Source organism: Mauremys reevesii, linkage group 11, assembly GCF_016161935.1.
Source record: "Mauremys reevesii isolate NIE-2019 linkage group 11, ASM1616193v1, whole genome shotgun sequence".
NCBI lineage: Eukaryota > Metazoa > Chordata > Testudines > Geoemydidae > Mauremys > Mauremys reevesii.
In genome coordinates this window covers 11,972,861-12,000,220 of record NC_052633.1, presented here as the reverse complement: position 1 = coordinate 12,000,220, position 27,360 = coordinate 11,972,861, and the positions used below count along the sequence as shown (strand labels likewise).

At 39.7% G+C, this 27,360-nt stretch overlaps 1 protein-coding gene across 3 annotated transcripts in view; it reads left to right on the top strand.

Moving 5' to 3' along the window:
- The window catches only part of SPAG16 (sperm associated antigen 16), a 738,799-nt gene that overhangs the window by 554,067 nt on the left and 157,372 nt on the right, over positions 1–27,360 (top strand). For all 3 annotated transcript variants that reach the window (XM_039494401.1, XM_039494402.1, XM_039494403.1), the window contains exon 14: positions 7,785–7,850. In XM_039494401.1, the coding sequence (XP_039350335.1) occupies positions 7,785–7,850 (66 nt within the window). The remainder of the gene's footprint in view (positions 1–7,784; positions 7,851–27,360) is intronic.

The following is a 27,360-nucleotide window of genomic DNA, read 5'->3' as shown; positions in this document are numbered from 1 at the left end:
GAACAACATTATCTTCGTTCTATCAGCAATAACATCATTTTAAGCAGATTGGCAATTCTGTGTAAAAGAAGAATTGGCAAAACTATGCTTATGCCGGCAAGGCCTGGGCCTAAGTGTTACCTCACTTAAACTCACTCACAGTCCATTATTACAAATTATTAATATCTATCAAAACTTGTACCCTTAGCATTTAACAATTATTCATTTTGATATTTCAATATCATATTCCATATGTATATATCTCTTTTATCTCTTTGTGGGGGAGGAGTTACAGAAAACACAATGATTCTTTAGTGTCAACATTTCTTATCTTCTTTAAACATGAGTTTTCAAAGGCCTTTTTCATTCAAAGTCCAGTATTGTTTGTGAAACATTACAAAAAACAACCTTCAGTTGAAATTTTCCACTGACTGCATTTTGAGGGGTCTCTCAGTTTCAGGGACTTAATGTTGCTTGTAATGGTATCCCAATAGTTGTTTCCTGACGCTGCCACAGACTTCCTGTGTAACCTTAGACAAGTCACTTCATCACTCTGTACCTTAGTTACTCCACCTGTACAATGGAGATAATACTACTATTTACCTACCTCACAGGGCATCATTTGTAAAGTCCATCCTCTGATGAACAGTGTTATATAAGTGCAAGATATTATTTATTTTAATTAATAAATATGTTTTGTTTTAGTTTTAAAGTAGAAATGTTAGGACTTCCTATTTGAACGTGTAAGACATATGGTTATTTGGAGAAAGGATGTGTTCATTGGCCCATGTGTATTTGCTTTAAGGTGCACTCAGGGATCATAGCATTCTTTTCAAATCACAAAGACCAGTGAAAATACCGATGAGTGTTCTGCTGTGTAAACGCTTTTCTAAGAACACTCACCAAGGCTCTAGAACTCCCGGGAGGGCCAAGAAGTCCTGCATATTTGAATGTCTGTCCGTGTAAATAGGTGTAGTTATGCTGAGATGTATATATCTAAAAGATCATAATGGATTGTATCAAAAAATGATGTACTGCACTTACAAAGCACATTATATTTAATAAATTATATCATTTCTCAACCAAACTTTTCAGCCCTGTAAAGGATGTATTCTTTGTGGAAGTCTATTGCCCGTGGTATGACATTCTAAGTCCAAAAAGAGTTTAAATTATCAAAGCCTTCAAAATGATTGAGCAGCACCTTAAAACATGCAGAACAATATTATTTTCACACTCTCATAAATCAAAAATGGCTCAATGGATTTTGTTAAACTGGCAATTAAATACATATTAGGAAAATGCAACTGCTGTGGTAAGCAGTTAATGGTCTAACTTAATTCTATAGATGAAAAGAAATGAAGAGCTGGGCTGAAATCTCTATCCTTAACCTGGCCTGTTTTGCCTTGATATGCATCACTCAATAGCAAAAAGGAATTAGAACAGAATTTCACCTGTGGCACTGAATTCCCTGGCTTTTTGTGGGGTGTAAATTAGACCTAAGAAATTATTTGAACTCCTGTACCTTGTTTCAGTGTTCTATGAGGATTGCTTCAAGGTTACCTATTTTAGCTTCTCCCCTCCAAGGAAATGGCAAAATGCTTTCTGAAGCTACCTTTTATTTTGTGCTACGCTGAAGTTTAAAAATAGAAGCATCATCAGGGTCTTTTAAGATCATTCAGATGACTCTAATCCCAGACAGGCAATTAGCAGCTATGTTTAGTGAAAGCTAACAGTCTGATAAGCACCAGGGGATGTTTCTGTGTTATTTATAAACACTGATTCTAATTTAGTTTAGTTTAAATTTAAATAGTTTAAAGCTTTGAAATGAAAAAGAATATTTATATCAATTTTTATCAACAAATGCTTCACTTTTAATACTTGTTTTCTTTATATGAACATTGCTGCTGTGTTATTTTTCTTTGATTGTTAGTTTCATGGCAAATCTACAAAATAAAAGGAAGTGGCTACCAGCTAGTCATTCAAAGAGAGTGGAGGAAAACCCAGTTTTACACATTTAAATTTCAAAGATATCAAAAGACTGGTGACTCAGTTTAACAATGAATATGGTATTCTTCAAAATGTAGTGCCCCAGGAGCCTCCTGGACTTTGTACCCAAGGATATTAATACATTCCTTAGGGGTGAACTGGATACATTTGTTACTCTTTTAAAACTGTGGAATTCTACATTAAACATTTTGCTCTTTTATTTTTTTCTCGATGGAGAGACATAGTTCGATGGTCATTGGAATTATTACAATAATGTTTCAGGAACTTCAGACCCTAATCAGAGAATCTTCCAAAATATTGATGGGGGGATAAGATCTTGTCTTTCCAACAGATCTTTTCCTCATTATATGTGGCAAAGTACTCTGGTCCAGAGTTTGCCTTTAACACTCTTGTAAATGGAGAGGTTTGGTCAAATGTTGGGCATTCTTGTTGCTTTCTTGGTGGCAAGAAGTACTGTCAGTAAGCCAGGCACTATGGTGTAAAGTGCTGGAGTGCCAACAATGTTTGCATCTTATCTGCCCCCCAGCCCTCAACCAGAGAAGGTATGTAGGGTGGGATCCATGATAGTACTTAGGCACCTAAACCTCTAAGGTAGGTCTGAGATTGAGGTGCCTAAGTCCCAGTTTTGGTTCCACTGCAACACACAAAGCTCTTGTCGAACCCTATATGCACCTAGACTCACTTGATGCCTAAGTGTTCAGAGTAAAAGTTCCCTCCCTGCTTAAGTTTCTGCCTCTGGGCATTGCTGCCTCACTGTGAGCACCCAGACACTTATCTCCCACCTAGGCCCCAATCCACGAACCAGGGAAAGACTGGATGTGTTCAGCAACCTGAGTTGTATGCAAGGCCTGATCTGATAGGCAGCCACTGAGCATGTATCCAGCCCCATCTAAAATGTGCCCAGAGGAGGTGAGGGTGATGGTGGTGGCAACCTTATAACTTTTAGGCCAGTGGTTAGAGCACTCACCTGGGATGTGGATGATCCAGGTTCAATTCCTATTTCTGCCAGATGGGGAGCTGCCAGGAGAGTGCTGTAACCATGAGCTATGGGATATTCTTGGGCCTTTAACAATTACTTCTCATACTGAATGGACCAGATTATGCTAATTGCAAAGGGACCCTGCCCTGAAGACACTGCAGAACCACACTGCCTTAGTGGGAGCTCCACAAAAGCCTGTTCTGCGGGACCCCTGCCTAATTTATTCCACTGGGCTCCTCCTCTTAACTCAGTGTGAAATTCACCCTGGACATAGGACATTCAAAATACTTCTTAATTGGGACTTACACCCCTTGCACAGTCTGCATGGGGTGAATTTCACACTGAATTCAACCAGGGTCCTGAGGATATACTAATATACAATCAAACAATTAAAGACCAAAGCAGAATGTATATGCAAGGGGGAGGCAGTGTTAAGGTTGTGTGTGCATCATTAATTCACTTTGGAGTGCTCAATTTTGCAGACTTAACGTTTTCTTAACACGGGCTCTAATCCTGAAAATACTTTTTACCTCTTGACCTCAGTATGGCTACTCACTGTTGTAAGCACTATCTTCATTAGTAAGGGTTTGCAGGTGCTGCAGTCATATAGTTTTTATGTATGCAGTTAGAGTACAAATCTTACCACTACCGGGGGTGCCGAAGGGAACAATCAAATGTAAACTCTGAAATATTAGATTAAATATAATAGATTTATTTGTAGTTATTATTAGCAATTACATTTGATCTGCTGATACAGTACATAGTATGATGACTCTAGTGGCATTGTTGTAATTACTCTTCAGGGACACTATTTAGAAACACCTTACAAGACCATTGTCTGTTTTATTCATTGGTGATAAAGACTCTTATTCGGGGGTATCGTGGCCACATGTTTCTTGTCTTTTCCTGCTGAATTCTGTGCTTGTGGAAAGATGGATTTTTTAATATATATATATATATATATATATATCTCAGAGTGCAAGTCACTGTCCTTTATCCTACCAGGCAACATGTTAATTTAAAGGGGCCAAAGTATACTTTCTATGACTACATTGATGAAAAAAATGTCCTGACATATAGCTTGACAGTGCCACTAGAGCACGAGTTAGATTTTGTAGTTTCGGAATTTTTATTCACCAGACTTTTCATGAATATTTGGTTACACTCTTCCCTTCACCTATTATGTTATTATCTTTATCAAATTTAGTTTATTTATCACTATCTACCATGGGGATTGTGTGTAGTAATGTTTCTCTGCTAAGAGAGAATTCATAATTGGGTAATGAATATTTAAATTTTATTTTTACCAGGGTTTATGGGTGGTAATTTGATTATTTAGAAACCTTTTAAATATATAGGGCCAAAATTTTTGTTGCTGTGTGTCCATTGAAGACAATGGAGTTACACAAGTAGAGAATTAGGCCCATTTTTTGAATCTTTCTCTTCCTGTAACTGAAGTTTAGATAATGGAATTTTGTAATGGTTTGTTTTTCTTTTTTTTATTGTTATATTTGTATTGCAAAATTTCCATGAGAATATTACCTTGTTGAAGAGTGCTTTTCAACAGTAGATCTCCAAGCTCTTTACAAGGAGGCAAATATCATTATCCCCCTTTTACAACTAGGTAAACTGAGGCACAGAGTGGTGATGTGCTTTGCCCATGGTCACGCAGCAGGTTAGCAGCAGAGCCTAGAATAGTACCTAGGTCTCTTGAGTCCCAAATGAAGTGCCATATCTACTGGTCAACTGCTGTATTATAATTTGTGTGTGTGTGGTCCTTGTCTCAGGGTGGCTGGGCCCAATAAGGGGAGATGGGCCTCAGCCTCACCTGCAACATGCTTAGCTCACCTTTCCAGGTGGGGAGGATAAGCAATAATGAGGTCATGTGACTAACTCAGGCCAGGCCTAGGGACATAAGAGAGAGGCAGAGCTTGAGTGGGAGCTTGTAACACTCCAGTTAGGTTGGGCTCGGAGTGTCAGGCAGGACAGAAATCTGGGAAGCTGCAGCTGGCCTGAGGAAGCAACGGTAGGTGAGTGCTGCATGGGGAAAGAATGGGTCCTGCAGGAAGTAAAGGGGCAGTTGGGATTATAACCCAGCTCCAGGAAGGAGGACTGAGGACTCCTGACAAGGGGAGAAAGGACTGGTTGAGTCATGGAACAGTGGCCAGCAGGGTTAAGATGGCATGAAGTACTCTGTTGTGTATATGTCTGCAGCAAGGGAGTAAGATAACTATAAACTTAATAGAAATTCCATACTATGCATAAAAGTACTTTTTTTCCATTGCAAATTAGCCTAGAGACTAGGACTAATCTTGCTGTGAAAGTTTATCTTGTGAATTTCAACAATTTTTGAGTTATCCATGCCCCCAAAGAGTACATTAAAATCTTTCCTCAGCAGAAAACCTGTAATATTTCACTCTCTCATACTCATTAATGGTTAAACAGAGTTTAAAATTTTCCCCAAATAACAACATTGGGTTGAGCGTAATGATTGTAAATTCAGCTAAAATAAGAATTTCAGATAAAGCGAGCATTAAAATAGAGGGGGTATTACTCTGTGTAACCTCAGTAGCAATTCTTGCTATTGGTCACATTTACATAAACAAAAATTGATTGGTTCCAATGCCAGTAGCTGTAAAATATTGCCCAAAGTGCAGAGTGGTTTCTTAGCATGTGATACATTGCCCAAAACCTTTGGCTATTTTTAATGGAAGGCATTTTAATGCTATTTCTCCTTGAGTCCGTTTGTACTTATTTTTATTAAGATGGGGGAGTCTTTTCTCCCCATGGCCCAACTTACCAACAGGGAAGGCCCTTGACAAGAACATCCCTCCACGGTAGGTGGGAGCTCTAGTAAACACTCCCAGTATCCAAGAGCCAGGTTTCAGAGGAAGGGAGTAGTTTGTTGAGGGTGTGTGGAACAGGGGGGAGGTTAGATCTTTCTGGGATGGATCTGGCTGGCATAGTGGAGGCAAACTTGGAACCTTTTATGCCAGGCCTCCATCCTCTGAAGACCCCAGGTCATCTGTTCCCAGGACAAGGCATTGCAGGTTGCTGACTGCTGACCTCTTTGCCAGGAGGCTGCTTACCATATCTGAAGAGCATAGGTTGACTAGCTCCTTTCTTCCACCTTGGCCATCTATTTCCCAGGCAGGAGATATTGTAGTTTGGATGCCTGCTGTGCACAGAGAGCACATGTCAGAAATCAGAGATGACATCTGATCTATACTATTTGCCTCCCTAGGTCAACTATAGCCTACTGGGGAGGGCAATAGAAGATAATTCATTTTGATTTCACTGCTTTTGGTTTCTTAAGAAAGACATTAAAGGTGTGTGTGTAATTGTCTCTGTGTCTCAGTGGATCACAGCTGAGAATACTAGATTCAGAACAAACTGCTGAGAAATCAGACCAGTTTACCCCAACTGGTGGTTATTCTCTCATTAGAGTATACCAAGCCAGTAACAAAGGTAAACTTCTGTCTCACCACACTGGTTAACAGGAACTCAAAGATGCAGTTTCCTTGGGCATTCCACCAACCCTTGTCTCATCACCCAGACACTGGACTCCATGAGGAGTAGTTACTGAAAACCACTTTCATCACATAGAGAATTCTCTAATCCCAAGAGATCAGCCATGTAGCCAGGTCAATATATAACTCAGATGTTACCCAATAATCATGCTGCTGCCAATCCTTTAATAACTAAAATCTAAAAGTTTATTTAATAAAAGAAAAGAGAGTTAATAATGATTAATAGATCATGTACTGCAAAGTCCTTGTATCAGGTCTGTAGCAGTGATGGTATAGACTACTAGCTTGTAAAGTCTCGCTGGTAACTTCTAAAGATTGGAAGGTCCTCAGTCCATAGTTCGAAATACTCCTTTTTGTTGTAAATCCACAGTCCAGAGAATTAGGGCAGGAAACAGGCAAAGTGGAAATATCTCCAGTCTCTTTTTTACCCTTTGCCATGTGCCTAGAATTTTACTGTCGCAAACAAAGCTCACAGCCCAGTTTGTGGAAAGTTACTGGCACAAGATGGAGTCCAGGATCACATGAGCATATATGGTTTGATGACTCACATGGGGTGGCTATTGGCACCTTGGAAGCTGAGGCATCTACAGGAAGAGCTATCTGGGTGGAATGAGTTTCTTCTATGGCTTTGATGGACCATCAGCACAAAGCTGTCTAGCCTTGATGTAAATCTTATCTGCTAGGTGTTACCCAGGAATACTACATATATAAGATATAAGTTCATAGCCAATATTCGTAACTTTAGATACAGAGATGAAGCATGGATTTAATCAGGATAATCATATTTGATAGATTGTAACTTTTCCATTGATACCTTAGATGATGTACTTTGTACAAGATGTGTTGCAATTGTATAACAGTGGCAATATCCATGATATAAATGGTCATATTTCAATCATACAGCATCACAGTAATATATATAAAACCATTTCACTTTATTAAATCATTATTGAAGCATTCACTGAAAGCTGGCACTCTGCTTTCCAAAGGACTATAATTGTATGTGTCTGGTTCATTAAAAGTGATTTATGAGAGCCATTAGCTGGCAATATTTTAATGCATCTTTACTACTAAGCACAATTCTGTATGCAGATGTGCATCATCACACATCTTTAAAAAATCTGTTCCTTGTCATGAATGCAGAAGTGCAGTAGCTGATTTTTAGCATGTTGGGTGATGTGCATTTTTGTACATGGCAGTAAAATCAAGCTCAGTATTTATAAGAAAATAGTGTAATTTACATAACTATAAATCATTTAATTGTTTTCCTTTTTTGGTTGATTTCCTAGGGCCTCTGTGCTCAGACTTTCTATGGTCACCTGCATTCCTGTAATCATGCTACATTCAACATGAAGGTAAGTTCTGTGCACGAAGGATAGGTTTCTCATGTCACAAATTATAAAGCCAGAAGTTACCACTGTGATTATCTAATTTGACCTCCTGTATAACACAGGCCATACACCTTCCCTGAAATAATTCCTGTTTGAATTAGAGTGTATCTTTTAGAAAAACATCCAATCTTGATCTTAAAATCTCCATATTCCTCTTTTGTAAACAGTCTTCATGAGCAGATATTTCTCCCTCATGAATTTGCCAATCTTGTAGGAATGTCTCACGGTCCTATGACAGTTCGTGAGGGAACACATACTGACTACAGTATATAAAGTTCCCACTATATGTACAATAATGCTCCATACCTATGACAAACCTTAGTTTATTTCTTGCTGTCTCTGAGACATTCCCCTCGTTGTGACTGTAGAATTAGTTTAATTAGCTGAGGTTTCCGGTTGGCTGTCATTTCCTGGGTAGTTAGTTTTGTTGTTGTTGTCTATAAAGGCTATTCTAGATCATTTTGAGTTGGATTAGGATAAAATGCAGTGATAGAATGCAGATAGATAGCAGATCTGGAGAAGGTGTGGGCCCTCATGGCTGAACTTCATGTCAGAGTAGAATGTTCTTTGCAGACCAGCACATTAAGGGCTTAAAATGCCCTGACCCAAAGCCTGTTAAAGTTGGTGTACAAAACCCCATTGATTTCAAAGGGCCCAAATCAATCCCAAAATACCCATGAGAAGGGTGTTTCCTGTGTAAGAGCTCAGTGTATGGGGCCTTAACTTCTAAGACACAAGCTCCAACTGGGAATAATCCTTGTTTTGATATCTAAGAGCCTCTCCTGGGCTGTCTACAACCAGTGGGGAGGGCAGGGCACCCCAAAATCTTCCATTAATGGTGAGGAGCAGGACAAGGCACAACAGTGCTCCTCCCACCACACTGTGCTTCAAAAGGGGCTTCCCTGCATGGAATGGAAAAGCTGAACCGCTCTGCTTGGATTAGAAGGAGGGATTGGGAGATCGGACAACTGGTGACTGTCTGGCTCCTCCATCAATCCTGACCAGACAGCTCTATTGTTGGGGGGGTGGGGACTGGTAATGCTCCATGTCTTTACCAGGCTGGCACAAGGATGATGGTCCCTTACACTTCCTGCCTGCCTGTTTCTTGGGCACCTGCTCCGTGCCGTCCTCCTTGTTAAGTGTCTCCCAGCGGGCGTCCCAGGTGTCTGCCCCACACCTTCCTACATTACTGCAGGATTTTGAGGGGGCATCTGCTAGCTGCAGGGAACACTGGATATTTTCTCTTTGCCCAATAGCAGCTGCTGCTTAACTGTCTCCTGATGCCCATGCGTTACTAGGAAGGATCCCTAGAGTCTCATCTTCTTATATGACCTAGTAAGAGGTAGATCATATTCCTAGTTTGAGGATAGGTCCTCCAATGGGATCCGAACTCCCTTCTGTGCTGTATTTTGTTTTAAATGGTGCCCTTATTGAGCAATTTCTAATCCTGCCCTTAATATTTTGCATCATGATGGCCTAGAAAACATAGAATATAATTATTTATTATAATTAGAATGGTGAATAAAGGCTTCATCAGAGCAAGCAAAGATGCAAGTTGGCCTTTATGCTGAGCATGTACTAAATGACTCTCATCTCCATTGCAGAATATGCTACATGACCTAAAATAATTAACAGGAAGCCAAGGGACTGTGTGTTGATCATCTTCCAGAAAAGCATGTTATTTTGATAAAGAATCTTACAGCTGGCATTAAACTCTAGGCTGAAATCATTGGTTGACATTCTCAATGATTGAATTAGTAAAGATGGAAAAGCCAGTGCAGTATTGATTGAACTGAGGGAGGAGTGTAATTTCAGAAGTGGTAATTACAGTTATATAAATTAATTGTACATATGCAGAAGGCAAGGCAGCTGAACCTGAGGTGTATATGTTTCAATTGCCAGATTGTCTGGCCAGCATAGCTAGGACAATTCTTCAGCTGAAAATAGCACCAAAAGAATATTTTCCAAACCTCTCTCTACTGGATATTCACTGAAAGATTCAAGTATTTGATGGAACCCAGCAATCTCTAGGACTGACAATTCTGCCCTTACCTGGTTATGATAGGCAAAATATCCCAAAGCACTAAATTCCATTTTCAAAGGTGACAGGTGCTTCAGCCCAAGTCTCACTGAAAGTCAATGGGACTTAAGTTCCTAATTGCCTAACTCACTTTTGTGACTTGAGCTCTTAAACCACTTAAGTTCTTTTGAAATGTTATCCTCAGGCTAAGTCACTTTTGGAAATGAGACTGTAGATGGCAGGTTTCCGCTGTTAGATGAAGTATCAATTACCATTCTTTCAGAGCTATCTGAAACAATATATATTTTGGCTACAGTTAATGAATGTCAGTTATTTAGTATTTCACGTTACTGCAGTTGCAGATGTTACTTTTTGTTAAAAATGCTTCAGAGTTGGTTAGACTTTGGGGACAGAATTTTCAAAAGTGCTCAGCAGCCATAATTAGCAGCTACATTTTCCAAAGGCACAGCATAAGTGAGGATATAGCATTGCACATTTCTCTAGCAACTACAGTGCAGACTTACTCTCTTCAAAGGCTCTGAGTGAATGGCCGCAAGACACACAAGACTCACCAGAATAACAGGTTCCACATAGCTCAGTTAACTGGAGGTGCTGAGGTGCCCCATCTGAGGGAGACCCAAGGGAAATTGCACTTGGAGGTAAAGTCCGAACTCTAGGTATTATGGGGGACAGACACTTTGCATAGTGAAGCCTATGCACCCTTCCATGATTGGCTATATCCACTGGCACAGAATAGGGAGGCGGGGTCATGGACCCATCTCTTCCTTGTCGGTGCATGTAAAAGGCAAAATGGGACAGTTTTAAAAGACAATCATTTTACTGTCCATTCTGCAAAATAGCATTATTGTTCTGAGTATTGAAAAATCAGACCTGATGTGTATATTTGTGTTCAGCAATGATAGGAAAACAGTACAATCGCATAATATAAATTTCTCTCAGGCAACTTGAGCTGGCATTGAACTTGAGAATCTTCTTTTTTGTAATACACCTATATCAAATTGTAAGAGTTTGATAAACCGCTACATTGAAAACAAGTTCTCATATAGCACTTTCCAACATGATAGGCATTTACATTCTTTGTACCTCATTATGGTACAGTAACTCTGTTTACTTCTGTGGAATTACTTCAGATTCACTGTAACTTAGAGCAAAGTTTGAACCTTGGAGTGTGTGTATAGAAATGCTTGTATAAATGGAGGAATGAGTGACCATTCAATAGTGCTTGTTTATAACTGATATTCTCCGCCTCTTGCCTGCATTAGATTAGGGGGAAATAAGCTCAGTAACCAAACTTCCTTAAAACAAAAAGTATTTCTGAAATTACCAGTGCCCCAAAGGCTTCATAAAACATACTTCACTAGCAGCATCCAGCTTTCCCTCCCCACACATAAATGCAGCCAGCATTTCAGGTCAGTCTTCCATTGATTTACTGAAGGACAAATAATGTCAGACAGTTCTTATACAAAAACGAAATTTCAATTTTGTTTACCTCTTCAGCAGTCCAGCTTGATGTCAGCTACCATTTAGCTAGGCCAATAATATTGATATTTGATGTCAGTTCTTATTCATTACTGCACCCAAATGATACAAAAGCCAAATATTTTAGATGTTTCCATAGATGGCCAAATAAAGCCAGGGCTGTCAGACTACAGCTGACAGACGGAAACCAGAAAAGAACAGAATACAAAATCAAACATGGATCTGCTGCTGCTGCTGTTATTTATGTATTCAGAGTGTTCAGTTCTTTGCATAAGCTCAAAGCCAGTCACTTATAAAGGTTACCTAGTAATATCAAATGTGTAATTAGACATGCAGAAGGGCTAATAGGCTCTTCTCCTAGTTTATTGCTATCTTCATGCATAAGAAATATAATTACACAACTGGGTTACATTCTAAATGCAGATATTAGTATCATTACTTGAAAGTTATTAGAAGTAAAAAAGAAATCAAAAACTGAGAAGTGTCCTTATCAAGGCAAAGGGAGAAAGAAATTCCTATTCTGTCACAGTGGTGGGGCAGAGAGGAAAGTATGCACCAGAACATAATTGTTCCTCATTCATTTTGCTGGTAGGTAGAGAGATTCAATCAGATGCAACTGTATAAAGACCCTCCATCACAAGTAGGACTGATTCCAACTCTAGTAGCTAGGGAGCTCATCTGTGTCCTGCTTCTTTGTAGGGGTTCTGTCTTTCTGGCACAGAAACTATTCACCACCCTTTTCCCCAATCAATCATAGAATATCAGGGTTGGAAGGGAGCTTAGGAGGTCATCTAAGTCCAACCCCATGCTCAAAGCAAGACCCATTCCCAGACAGATTTTTTTTTGCCCTAGAACCCTAAATGGCCCCCTCAAGGATTGAACTCACAACCCTGAGTTTAGCAAGCCAATACTCAAATCACTGTGCTATCCCTTCCCCTGTATAAAAGCCTGTACCTAGTTATTGCCTATTTGAATCATCAAGGTGCAGTCAGAAAAGACATTCTGAAGTCATAGTAGGAGGATCTACTATGTCCATGACTGGAGCATATATCCAGGTCAAACTAAATATTCATGTCATATAACTCAGAAATCAGATTCTCAAATTATGAGAATAGACTAGAATAGACTCTTTGCTGACTATTCCAAATATCAGAAGCTCCTCAACTTATTCACCTCAGTAACAGTCACAGACGTCAGCTCTGTTATTCCAGATACTATAACACAATGTCTTGGAAAGGGATTCTGCCTTCTTTCTGTGGAGAAGTCCCTAGATGTATGCCTTTTGTCTTGTCCTGATGATACGCTGAATGTCAGGAAGCCCAGGTTCATCCCTGTAGATTCTTATTGTACTGTATTAACCTTGCAAACCATAATTCTCTTGCCTTCTAGAGAGGCAAAATGGTCTTAAAATAAAAGCACCTGAATGGGACTCAGGAGATGTGGGTCCCATCCTTAGCTATGCCACAGCTTCCTATGTGATATTGAGTTCTCCACTTTCTGTCCTATTTTCTTGTCTCAGAGAGGTGTTGTGAAGATAATTTTAGCAATGGTTATAGTTCATCTTATGGTTCAGCTCACTAGTAGGGTGTCTTGAACCTCCCTGGCTGTCCTCAGTCTCTGGCTACCCAGTAAATTAATACCAACCTATGAGCAACCCCCAAATATATGAATTGGGATTTTCATCAGGGCCTAAGGAAATCTGGCACTCAGATCCCATTGAACTGACCACTATGGTGAGGTAGGCTATTGAAATACTTACAGTGAAAGATCATCCCTCACTTCCTTTTGACAGATTATGTTAATCCAGACACCTTCTTTGCTGAACACTGATTTAGCACACAACCCCCCTTCAGCTCTGCCTTTTCACATCAAACAGAAAGGTGTAGTTCTTCCAGTTGATAAGTACAATCATATTTTCATCGAAGAAATATGATCCTGGAAGTTGAGTCTTTTTTGGATAAGAACATGAGCATAACTATCAACTAGAAAAACTACATTTTTTCTTAAAGTGGAAAGGCAGAGCTGAAGGCTTTGAATCTTTCTGTCTTTATGCTTTGCACAAAGTTTTGGCATTTTTTCTTAACAAGGTTCAATCTACAGAAGTCAGTTCTCTCAAGTTACCTTAGGAATCTTGAATTTAACAAGACTTCCACTCTCCCACAAATTACTAGTTTGTTGAAGGCTTTCACCAGACTTAGTCCTATCAAGACTTATATCTCTAAATGGAATCTTAAAAAAATACTTATAGGTCAAGGCAACATCCTTCAATCTCACCTTCCTTTATTGTTTTACCCATTAAATTCTCTCTCCTTTGCTATTACTACAGCCAGTAGAGAAGGTGAACTGGAAGTTCATTGAACTTAATCTCCCATTCTTCCAAGATAAGATCACATCCTCTATACTTTTCCTTCATCCATCACCAAGGTAAAATAACTTTCCATTTGAACCAATAAATTTCTCTTTGTTCTTCTTTTGTTGTCACATTAGAGCAACTCACTGGAGTTCGCAAGAGCATCCGGTACCCTTCATAAAAAAATATTGTCCCTTTGCAAAATGTCTCTCTCTTTCTTCCTTATGGTAAACCCAGTAAAGATCTCCAAACTTGCTAGAAAGTCTTGGACCCACTAAGAAATGGCAAAGAAGCTGACTGTACCATCAATCAGCTCTAAAAACCCTCCTTCTCCTCCAGCTATCTCTACTCTCTCAACTCTCTCACACATGTGGAAGCCTCCAGGAAAGAAAGGAACAGAGCTTCTCATAATGAGATTTGTAGAGCCACCTCTTGGGCTTCAATCCTCCCCTTCACTAAACATTACAAGATTGATGCCTGTTTGTCTGCAGATATTGCCTTCTGGCATCAGGTCCTGAAAGCGGCTATGTATCTCTAACCTGTTTAATACCTTAATTCTCTTCCTTGAATAACGCACGGTCTGATGTATCCCAGTAGTATTCCACATTCTTGGATCAGTGAGTACACAACAAATGGGAATGGAATAATCCCCTGTCTGTATATTGAAACAAGGAGTCCGGTGGCACCTTAAAGACGAACAGATTTATTTGGGCATAAGCTGTCGTGGGTAAAAAACCTCACTTCTTCAGATGCATGGAGTGAAAGTTACAGATACAGGTATTATATACTGACGCATGACGAGAAGGGAGTTACCTCACAAGTGGAGAGCCAGTGTTGACAGGGCCAATTTGATCAGGGTGGATGTAGTCCACTCTCAATAATTGATGAGGAGATGTCAATTCCAGGAGAGGCAAAGCTGCTTTTGTAGTGAGCCAGCCACTCCCAGTCCCTATTCAAGCCCAAATTAATGGTGTTAAATTTGCAAATGAATTTTAGTTCTGCAGTTTCTCTTTGGAGTCTGTTTCTGAAGTTTTTTTGTGGATACAGACTAACACAGCTACCCCCTGATACTTGTCTGTATATTGGTTATCTTGGAGTAAATGCACACACCATTGTGGAGGCTGTCTCCATCCTTGCTATGAATTTTAACTTGTCTCTTTTCTCTGTGGTGTCCAGTGTGATACATACATTTCTTTGGACCCCCAGGGATCATATACCAGATGCATGCCTCCTAAACAGGGTAAATGATGCCAAAATAAAAATACCTTTAAAGATGCCTTTTTGTTAAGGATTTGTGGATGCTAGGCAGTAGTTTTCCATGCGCTTCTGGAATGGTGAATGCACTTGCTCTGAGAAGAGTAATATAAATTTATTTACAGCTTGCACAGGAATGTCCCATGTTCATTATTTCAATTTTCAATATAATTAATAAAACATTGGCATCATATTAAATGAAAAACAGAACTCATCCGTTAAACTATACTTTTTATGTAAACAAGCTTTGTTTAATAGAATTCTTGATTTTGATGGAAAATGGGGTTTCTGCACAATCAAATTTTTTCACAGGGAAATTAGAGACAAAGTGGGTGAAGTAATATAGTTTATTGGACCAACTTCTGTTAGTAATAAAGGCAAGCTTTCAAGCTACAGAGAACTCTTCTTCAGGTCTGGGAAAAGTACTCAGGGTGTCACACCTAAATACAAAGTGGAAAAGATTGTTTAGCAAAAACAATTAGGAGTCCTAACAAATTTATTTGGGCATAAGCTTTCATGGGCTAAAACCCACTTCATCAGATGCATGGAGAGGAAAATACAGTAGGGAGGTTTAAATACACAACATATGAAAAGATGGGAGTTGCCATACCAAGGTGGTGGTGGGGGGTTAACACACATGCTAAGAGACCGTTCAAGGAGAAGTTGTCTGTTAACACCTCTGCAGTCATAGGACAAAAAAGGGAGTTAGTGGGTTACAGATTGTCGTAATAAGCCATAAATCCAATATCTTTATTAAGACAATGGTACACTTACTGAAGCAATGTCAGGACTCATAGAAACCTTACTCAAACCACTCACCACACAAAGAGCTAGCTTCTTCCAGGACCTCCTCCAAAATAGGAGAATATCCATGGGTAGTAGGATGGCTCCCCAGTGTGCCACTCTCTTCATGAGTGACCTTGAGGAAGAATTTCTGGACAACTGCATCATGAAACTAATGATAAACCTGAGACACACCAATGCTATTCCCATCCTCTATAGAGATTACTGCTAAACTCATTCAGGATGATTCTGAGAGTCTCTTTCACCAACAAAAATTGGTCCAACAAAAGATATTACCTCACCCACCTTGCCACTCTATTGTCTTGGGATTCACACAGCTATAACAACACAGGAATATGTTGACTTTGGAGTGGAGCCCAGAGCTGGAGTGTGGAGCAGCTCTGGAGCAGTGGAGCTGCAGGTTTTTGCCTGGAGCTGGAGCGGAGCCAGAACACAGCTCCAAAGCCCTGCTTTGCAGGATATTTTTAAAAAATTCTTTTCCTTCTAGAAAATCCAAAAAATTGCGGGTCAACATTATTCTTTGTCTGTGTGGACATACCAGAGTACAGTCCAGATCAGTGAGTAGCTGTGTCACCCCTGTACTCTCACCTGAGGTGCCCTTTCCAATGCCTTGCTACTGTAGCGTCCAACCTTGACTGTTCACAAACCGCCTCCAGCATATAGATCACTTCTAACTTTGTCTCTGTGTGTGCTGCAGCCAGCCAGCCACACCTTGGCTCTTAAAGATTATCACCGGGTTACCCCCAACACACACCCAGACCCAGATTTTCCCCCAGAAACTTATGTTTTGTACTGCCCAGACCTCTCCTGGATAATACAAATATATGGAGTCTGTTATTCCTTTAAGGGAATAATATGCACACAATTTGCTACCCCAAAAGGAATTACCCAAACTCTTCAATTAGAACACACTGGATTAAATAAAACATATTTATTAACTACAAAGAGAGAGATTTTAAGTGAATACAAATAATGAGGCATCAAAATCAGAAATGGTTACAAGAAAAATAAAGCTAAAATGCTTACTGGTGCCTAGCTTAACAAACTGTATCGGATTCAGAGCAAAATTCACCACATGCTTTCAGCAGTCTTACTGACCAAACTCTTTGGGTCAGGACCCTTCATCCAGAGTCCAACGGCTGCTTCCTTTGTCTCTTCAGCTGCAGTGAATGTGATTGGCAGGGAGAGAGGGTGGGGTGTCCTGTCCCCTTCTTTGAGACGCATTTCCGGCTGGGAGCAAGGTATCAGGCAGTCTATGTGGAAGGTAACTCCAAGCTGTTTCTTTGCTAAAATGTCGATGTTTTTGCCCACGTCCCCTTTCCTGCCAAAGAATGGCCAAGCAGGTAATGGTCCATCAGCCTTGTTTACTCCTGGCTGAGGTGTCAGTTTAACCCTTTGTTTCTGAGGAGCTGGGTTGGCCACTCCCCAGATTTACCTGCAAAACCGGTCATGATTTCAGCTTATGTAAGATATATAACTTCACATAAAACTTCCCTTGCATGTTGCCATGATATTACTGATCAGCAAATTATGAGTTTTTAAATGGTACATCAAAAGGCATAGCTTGTACAAGCATTATTACAGTAGTGTGTAGGGTGTGAACCCAGGGGTATATTCCATCACAGTGCACAGTGCACATTGTGTCTCATGGGAGCATTTCTTTGGGTGCTTCATAACTCCATTCTACCCTAGGGGCTAGGCTCCATGGTTGGACTACATCTTCCATGATGCACTGCAGCTTCCCCATGGGTGAGCTGCATTGGTATGTTATGGGAGATGCAGTTTGCCAAGGAGCCCTGGGAAAACTGGGGCATGAGGTCCCAAAATACAACTCTCAGGCGACACCACAGTGGCTCAGGAAGAGGCAGGCTAATGTGGGATAGCTCAGTGGTTTGAGCATTGGCCTGCTAAACCCAGGGTTGTGAGTTCAATCCTTGAGGGGGCCATTTAGGGATTTCTCCTGCTTTGAGCAGGGGGTTGGACTAGATAATCTCCTGAGGTCCCTTCCAACCCTGATATTCTATGACAACAGAACTGAAAAAACTCCAAACCTTTTATTCAAGAAAAATTTTAATATTTTCACTTTTTGTTCTGTTTTGTTTTTGTTTTGTTCCTGAAAAAAAGTCAAAATAGTAGAATTTCTTGCTGGATGGAGATTCAGTTTTTAATCAGCTCCAATGTTTAATAGGACTGACTGTACATTTGATGCCTAATCTAGTGTAACTGGCATACTTAATACAATTCTGTATGGCTAAGGAATTGCACATCTCTTAGGCCAGTTTGCGCCTTTAAGAGATCCTGGGGAGAAACAGATAATAAACACATCATAAACATAAATCATATTTCTCTTCATATATTTGAACTTCGTATTTGCAAAAAATAAACAAACTGTCATACCAATTTGTGCCTAAATATAATTACAAGAAAAAGAGATGATCTCATTTAATGTGTTTCTGTTTGCTCAATTGTGTGTTCTTCAGTGAATGTGGCCCTCTGTATGTATAATCCAAGAAGCAAGTGCTGTTTAACATGCAAAAATTCAAGCAGTGCAGAAGACTTTGCCCTTCCTTCTCAGAGGAGAATTAATTCCCAAGCAGCAACTGCAGGAATAAGGATTTTAAAAAACTACACCTTCTGGCAAAACTTACTAGGATTTCCTGTGGCAGATTAATATTATGGGCCCAGGGCCCAACCTAATTAATTTTTTCATTTCAATAGCTGTTTTTTAAACTCACTGTGTCACCAAACAAACAAAACTATATATATAATATACTAAGGGCCATATATTTCATTGATACATTTATGAGACAGGTTCCTTACCACTGATATATGCAAATTTACATGCACTGATGGATTCTATATTGTTGTTCACTTAAATTTTCTAAGGCTATGTCTACACTACAGTTTATGTCAGCATAACTTATGTTGCTCAGGAGTGTGAATAAACCGCCCTCCTGAGCGATATAAGTTACATCGACATAAGCGCTCGTGTGCGCAGCGCCGTGTTGGTGGGAGAGCTTATCTCACTGACATAGCTTCTGCCATTCGTGGAGGTGGTTTTATAATGTCTCTTTGTCTTCAGCCCCCAGTAGCAGGGCTCAGGGCCCCAAGCTTCAGCCCTATTCAGAGGGGCTTTGGCTTTCTGCCCTGGGTCCCAGGGAGTCTAACCCTGGCCTTGCTTGGCGGACCCCCTGAAACCTGCTTGTGGTCCCCCCAGAGGGTCCCAGAGCCATGGTTGAGAACTGCTGCCCCAGAGTATAATCTGTGTCCCTTTAACTCTCCAGCTCAGGGTGCCTTTTACACAGCTTTGCTATTAAAATACAGCCTCTTCATGTTCTGCTCAGACATCGCCATTAGCATGTAAAGTCACTCCCAGCTAAGTTACATGAATTTTCTCCCAGCCACTCATGAACTACGTATAGGGTGACACCTGCAAATTCTTGGTCCTAGCCTTGCACCCCAGAAATTTGCATCTTGCGCTGTCCAGCGCACTACTGAAAAAAGCAAGCTCATTACTAGTCCTTCATTTCATCAAAGGAAATGATCATGCACCCGCCGTTGTTAACCTGAACAGAGATTCCCCAAACACTTCAACTGAAACACACAGGTTTAGATAAAACAATACAAAAAAACAACCAAAGTTTATTAACTAGAGAAAGATAGATTTTAAGTGATTATAAGTGATAAGGCATCTAATCAGAGTTGGTTACAAAAGAAATAAAAAGATAAACGCAGAAGCTAATTCCTAAACTTTCATAGAATCATGGAATCATAGAATCTCAGGGTTGGAAGGGACCTCAGGAGGTCATCTAGTCCAACCCCCTGCTTAAAGCAGGACCAAACCCAACTAAATCATCCCAGCCAGGGCTTTGTCAAGCCTGACCTTAAAAACCTCTAAGGAAGGAGATTCCACTACCTCCCTAGGTAACCCATTCCAGTTCTTCACCACCCTACTAGTGAAGAACTGGAATGGGTTACCTAGGGAGGTAGTGGAATCTCCTTCCTTAGAGGTTTTTAAGGTCAGGCTTGACAAAGCCCTGGCTGGGATGATTTAGTTGGGTTTGGTCCTGCTTTGAGCAGGGGGTTGGACTAGATGACCTCCTGAGGTCCCTTCCAACCCTGAGATTCTATGATTCTATGAAAGTTTAGGAATTAGCTTCTGCGTTTATCTTTTTATTTCTTTTGTAACCAACTCTGATTAGATGCCTTATCACTTATAATCACTTAAAATCTATCTTTCTCTAGTTAATAAACTTTGGTTGTTTTTTTGTTTTTACCAAGCTAAATAAGATTTGAAAGCAAAAAGGTTTCTCTTCCCAAAAAACTTTCATCAGTCCATACTAACTGGAAAGCCTTCCACCTAGGACCATTCCCCCCAGTTCAATAACGCTCCTATTGTCTTTCAAGCAATCTTGCTGCTATGAGTACAGATGAGGGAAGAGAGGTGATGAGGAGTTCACAGTCTCTCCTTTTTATACTCTGACCCTTTGCACTGGAAAAATCTTTGCTGGGACATGGGATCAGGCAGTTCCATGGCATATGTGAGCTGCCAACCATCCTTCAGGTAAATTGTAAATTTCTTGTTTACAGCTCCCCTGCTGAAGAATCTCCCATTAACTAGGTAATGGCCTTTTAGCACCTGGCTGGTGTGCCAGCGTGTCTTTGTTGTTGAGAAAATGATCTGAGGATGTTACCCAAAACTATACCATATTTCAGTAACAAACATATAGTAAAATCCCATAATTTCACATGCAGTGTTGTTACACACATTTCAACAGGATAATAATATTCAGCAGATTATGAGTTTTCAAATGATACCTCACAGGGCATCCTTTGTGCATAATATATCATAATCAGGGAGCAGGATGAACATGGTGTACATATGGGGTACAGGGTATCACAGTCATGTAGATTTTCTAAATACCAGATTTTGGAGGTAAACATCTAAATAGTATCACCTGGAAATAACTGTGGGTGCAATGAAGTATCTAAGTTTAATAACAGGCACAAAAACAGAGATACATTCAGAATCAGAATGACGATCATGTCCTTAAAGGATTAGATTATCACTTATACTTTATGAAGAAGTCCTTGAATTGATGGGATGAAGTTTCTTTAGTTTGATCATCCCCTGTATTCCAAAATATTTTGAAATTAGGAGGGAAAACTTTGTATTATTATTATTATTATTATTATTTTATTACTACTACTACTACTACTACTACAGTAAAAACTGTTTTCTGGCATTTTATAAACCAGAAAACCTCTAGAAACCAGCATTTTGAGGTGCCAGATCCAGGCGGTGCTCATCTCGGTCACTGCAAGCAACGACTTGTCCCTGCTGCTCCAAGGTGGAGGTGCGGCCAGGTGGCTCTGCGCGCTGCTGCCGCCTGCAGGCGCCACACCCACCTGGCCATGCCTCTACCTAGGAGCAACAGGGACAAGCCACCCAAGGTGAATGCTGCCCGGATCCAGAACCTCAAAATCCCTCCTGTGCCCCAACCCCCTGCTCTGAGCCCCCTTCCACACTCAAACTCCCTCCCAGAGCCCAAGCCCTGCACCCCCTCTCACATCCCAACCCCTAGCCCTGAGCCCGGAATTTTTGCCTAACCGGCAACCCCCATTCCGCCAACATGCCAGATAACCTGGCTTTTACAGTACTTAGAACTGATAGAGCAATTATTTTTCCTGGTGAAAAATTCCGATGAAAATGAAAATATTTTTAATTTTGTTGAATTTTTTTTTAATTTTCTTTTTGTCAAATTGACCATCTGAAAATAGAAAATATTTCTGTTTTCAGCAACTGAAACAGTTTTGTTTGGTTTTTCAATGAAAATGCAAAATAATAATAATAATAATAATCAAGGACAATGGATAATTTTTAAGCAAATTTCTGTGTGTCAAAAAAATTGGTGTACAAATTTCAACCAGCTTTATTTTATATTGTGTGAAAGTATTACGTATAAGTAAATGCTGTTTGTTTGCTTTTAATGGAAAAATGTTTTCTGATTTATTAAAGCTAAGCATTAGGATTGATAACTGCTTATTTAAAATGAACATTTGATATGTTGCCATTATCACTGAATTTATGGAATCCTATATTACAGATGCATCAGTAACCAAAATAAAGTTATGGTGATAATGTCATGACAGTGAATACAAAACTGATCAACAATGACCGCCCACTTATTTTTAAGTGTGTAATCCTTTACTTTAATGGTATGTAGAAGCTGAATTACAATAGAACTCTTGAGAGGAAACACATGACATCCATTGTAATACACTATGAGTTCATTATGATCACTGCTATCAGAGGGAAAACCTAATGTGGTAACATTGTCACCTAACTTTAGTTTAGGCATGATATCTTTCAAAATAGTCTGAAAAGCAAGTAATAGGAATTAGCATTCACCTCCTCCTGCTGCACAACTCCTGGAATTCAAAGGCACTGCTTTGATGGATGAAAAGAAAAACAAAATTGATCATCTTAAGCCCCTCTACAAAAAAAAAAAAAAAAAGAAGAAGAAGCTCTCTCTGCTGTACTGTTTCAATTGTAGTGTCAGCTATGGCTAGCAGTAACTCTGCAGGGAGTGCGCTGATCTTCCGTTTTTTATGTAAATTTATGCAAAGGACTTTTGCAAGCCTAGTGTGTGCTGTTCTCAAACACCTCAAGGAACTTCTTAATACTTGATGTGGCAAAGGGAAGAGAGATTCCCTCTGTTTCACACAGCAAGAGCGGAGCCTGTGGAGTGCATGTAAACAAAGGAAGAGAACAATGATCCGTCATTATGTGAAAGTTAGTAGTACTAGAAAATCTGCTGAAACAAAAGCTCTTCCTTTTTCTTTGATTATTATTTACAGTGATCTCTATAACCCAAGGTTACAAAAAGTGTTCTTTATTAGCTCCCACCCGCTCCCACATTGTAAAATTAGTAAGCCAGAAATAATACTGCCATGGCATTTTCATCATTCCTGTATCACAGCATTTTACTGAGTCCTACAACACTAAGACAATAAAGCCATAGCAAGAAAAAGTGATGCAAATACTACTCAGCTTTTCAGTTCATCCCTTTTCTTTGTATGATATAACACACCCACCACTTTTCCTAGCAGCATGATGCCATCTCAACCCCATCATCATTTCATTCTGGTAGGCACACTGATTGCTAATACAGAACACTCTTCTCTCCATTGATCACTATATATAGCCATTTCAATAGGATACTTTTTACCCTGATGTAAGCAGATTATATGTTTACCCCTGTCTAACCTCCCTCTGTGGGTCTGTCTTTATTGCCTGTCTGAAGAACAATAATGAAATTTAAACCTCAGTCTAAGCTGCTCCCCAAGCTTGTCCGTTTCTTGGGTTTTCCTGCAGAATCTCTTCTGTCCAAGTACTCAGTTCCTTCTGCCCCTCAGAAACTCCAACCTCCCTTATATTAAATTGAAGCTAAAAAGATCCACCTCCCAGCATGAGCCAGCAATGATTACTTTGCATCTTGACAGAGAGTTCCAGCATCTACATTTCGATGGAGACACCCTGCATTTTTATGAATGGCCCTGTTCAGTGTGGCTGTTTTCACACCCCAAGTTATGGGAGAATGGAAGGAAAGAAGAGCACATTGCTATATAATCCTCCTAATGGGTTTGTAATAAAGTACAGTTAATTTATCCATGGTCTTTATGGACCTCAGCTGCCAGGAGCTTGAAGGGAAATCAGCCAGCAAAATAGCAGAGGTAAGAACAAGAATAATCTCCACTACCTACCAGTACAAAACATCAGCCAGCTCACTGGCAGGAGATCCCCTTTGATAAAGATGCTGATAACATTAGTAAGTGGGATCTTGGGATAGATTCTGGTCTGGATTTTGGCATAGTTCTGTGTCTTGAATTCCATTGTGATTGTGAATAGTAATGACAAAGCGATGGGCACTCTATAGAGTATTCATCAAACACTAACAATGAGCTGAATGCTGTAGAGAACGTAGAGTGAGGGCCATCCCTGTCCTAAAGAGCATCCACAGTGAGTGGCATTACTGCTGTGAACCATATTGTCAATGAAGAGAGTAGAATGATTAACCACCTTAGCTGTAACACAAATAACCAGGCAAGTGTCTTACACCGGGCCCTGTCGCTTGCCAAACTTTAGCTCAAATAGATAGCCAAGCGAGCCAAAAGTAGGGGTTGTCCACTGACAGAGCTCTGCTCTAATCCTAGAGAGTTCTTCTCCAGGAACTAACACAGGAATAGTCTCACAGATGATTTTGTCTGCCACAATGGGAAGTAAATCCCCTGGATGATATATTACCTCTATGGGAAGAAGTATCCTCTCAGTAATTGCCTTAGTCCATTCAGGTCTTTAGAAAGTGTCACGGACGTGCCAAGAGGCATCTTTTTTTGCTGGAATCCTAGATTTTTGTAACATATAGTTGCCTGATAAGACAAATGGCATTACCGTACTGTGATCATGATTAAGAAGTTGAACTGTAAAAGGAAAAAGCTAGTGAAAAGGTGAATAGAGGAAAATTTGCAGTAAGTGGATGTAAATAACCTCTAATCCCGACTCCTGACTAAAATAATATATTCAAAATAGAGCCACTTCTCTTTTGAAGTGGTAATCAATATAGCTCAGAATCCATGCTACAGTAAATAATTCTGAGTCATTCCTAGAAAAAAATTATTTTCATTGGAAGAAAGATGATTTAATCTTGATACCTGAAAAGTGGTCTGAGATCGATTAGCCGTAATTCTAATAATGGATTACAGATGCATTTGCTCTTCTCGCATATGATACTTTACAAGTTTAATGAGAAATTAAAAGCTCTCTCTGCTTCTGCTGCAGCATGTCTTCTGGCCTCAGACCATCCCTGCTCACTGCTGTGCAGGAAACCAGATTTCACACCACACAGAGAAAGTACTACTATCATCTCCCTGCTCCATCTGTTATTTATTTGTTGTATTACAATAGTGTCTACAGTTACTAACAATTATCAGGGCTCAACTGTGCGAGGTGTACAAACACATGGTAGGAGACACTCCCTGCTCTAAAGAGCTTGCAATATCAACAGTACAGACAAAGCATTTAAGAAAGGAAGAATTATCCCCATGTTATAGATAGAAAGCTGAGAGCCAGTGACTTGCAAAAAGTCCCAACAAAAGTCCGTTAGAATTTAGCAGGGGTATGTTAGTGGACAGCCTCTACTTTTGGATCTTCTGCATCCCAATCAGGTGCCTTAAGCATAAGACTATCTTTCTCCCGTTATGCAGCAGAGCCTTACTGCTTCAAGCACCAGAGTACGTCTGTGGCCATGTAGGAGAGGGTTGGATCTGCTCCCTCATGCAGATGTGACCATTAAATTCTTTGGACATTGTGGTGACCAGACTCTCAGTTGTTTACTCCATAAACACTTTGTCACTCCAGGCATCAGTCAGATGCTCCGTAGTAGAAGATGGGGTGAGGGATGGGGAGACCTAAAAAAAACTTCATCCTCATGAGCGAGTCTTAGGGTTTGACCGTGTTCCCATTGAAGTCAGTGGGTGTCTTAATGATATAATCAAAATTATCCATTAATAATAAAATATTCTTTTCATGTACATAATGTTAATTTTTAAAACAAAGGACCAAATTCAGACCTGGTGTAAGATAGCGCAACACCAATGACTGGAAATGTGTTGTACTTGCTTTCCCCAGGTCTGAATTCAATACAAATGTCTAATTTTCTTACAAGATAAAAAACATAATGAAAAATACATTAGATGTTCTTTAATACTGTACCCTTTAAAAAGATCTGCAGAATGTCACAAAGCAATTACTAAGTCTCCTTCAGAGTTAAGACTTTAAAAGGAAAGCTCCCCAAAGGAGTTTATTACAATCAGAATCAGATAAAGACATTTATTTATGTTTTAGGCACTACAGATCTACGGTGCATATATTTAGAGGTCTGTTACTAATTGAAAGCCACAAGTGTTCATATTTTTTATCATTAATAAGATATAATAACATACAAGAGGTCTTTACACAAAGTAATCGGTAACATTAGTACCATTGTTACTAAGATTTTTCACAAATGTACTGTAGCAATAATTCTAAAAGGAAAAGCATAATTAGCTCAAATTTAAAGTAACTTAGATCAATCAATTAATATTTGCAAATGGCTGGTGACAGTGGTAGACTCAATCTTGTTATTACAATTATTAATTATTTGTATTCTGTAAGTGCAACCTGAGAGTGGCAACCCACTGTGCTTTAGGACTGTATGTCATACGCGTAGTAAGAGATGCTCCCTACCCCAAAAACCTCAGTCTAAACAGGCAAGAAAGACAAAGAGTTGGGGGAACAGAAGTGTGTTATTCCCATTTTATAAATGGGGAACTCAAGTGCTAGGAGATTGTGTGACTTTTGCAAGTCATTTAGGGAATCTGTGGCAGCACCAACCATTCAATCCTGATCTCCTGGGTTCTTGTTTAGCGCCTTAGAATTCACCTTTAATCACAAGACCATCTTCCTTGTTTAATTACCATAGAACAAAAACCTAATCGAGATGTACAGTAGTTTATGAAATATGAGAAGCAAGTTTCCAACATCTGTCTGAAAAGCTTTGTGAATCATCCAGACGATAATGGATCTGTTTGACCAGATGAACTAACAGAGTTGATGACTCCTCAGTTGAAGTGCAAAATAAAACATGACAGAGAATGGAGCACAATTTTTGCCTTGATGTACTAGAGTTCCAACTTTTCTCCTTAGATTGCATTTCATTCTTCCCCCTCATGCAAGAAAACTATGGTCCACTGCTTTGACACTCTGGCATGTTGTTGAGTTAAATATATCATAAAAAGACTTTTTAATGTGGCAAGAAAAAGAAAACAGAGCAAGGCAGAGGGCTCATCCATGAATAACTAAAATAATAACAATAATAGGGATGAAGATGCAGAAAGCTCACATGAGAATTAAACCAGATTCCTTTCTAAAGCTTTTGAAAAAGACTCATTGCCAGAGGCAGAATGCGTTAGTTTAACATGCCCTGCCAGTCACTTACTTCTTTCTTCAAAAACTATCCTTAAAACACAACTCCATTCCTTTGCTAATATTTTATTCACTCTCATTGAAAAGTCCAACTCATTTGATTTAGGAAAGGGGTAAATTACACTATGCTAGTGAGTAGGTAGAAAGGATTTAGTAAGCTCATTACAGCTTCGTAGGAATCGCGTGAAAAATCTACCAAGAACATTTGATGCAATAGAAATGATTTGACCCTGATTCCTAGATTGTAGGGTGTTTATACAGCCTTGAGCAATGTGGGATTCTGGTTCATGACTGAGGCTTTTAGCTGCTACCGGAGTACAAACAATAAATAATAACAATAGTAGTGATCCTTACAGATAACACTTGAAGCTATCCATTTTGATATGGCCACAAATTATTTCATGGATGAGAACTTAAGACAGGAATGATGCAGGTCGACTTCTAGATGGACTTGTATTAAGTGCAAGCTAAGGGCTTGATTATGAGTTACTCCACTCCTCCATTGTGCTGGCCAGTGCAG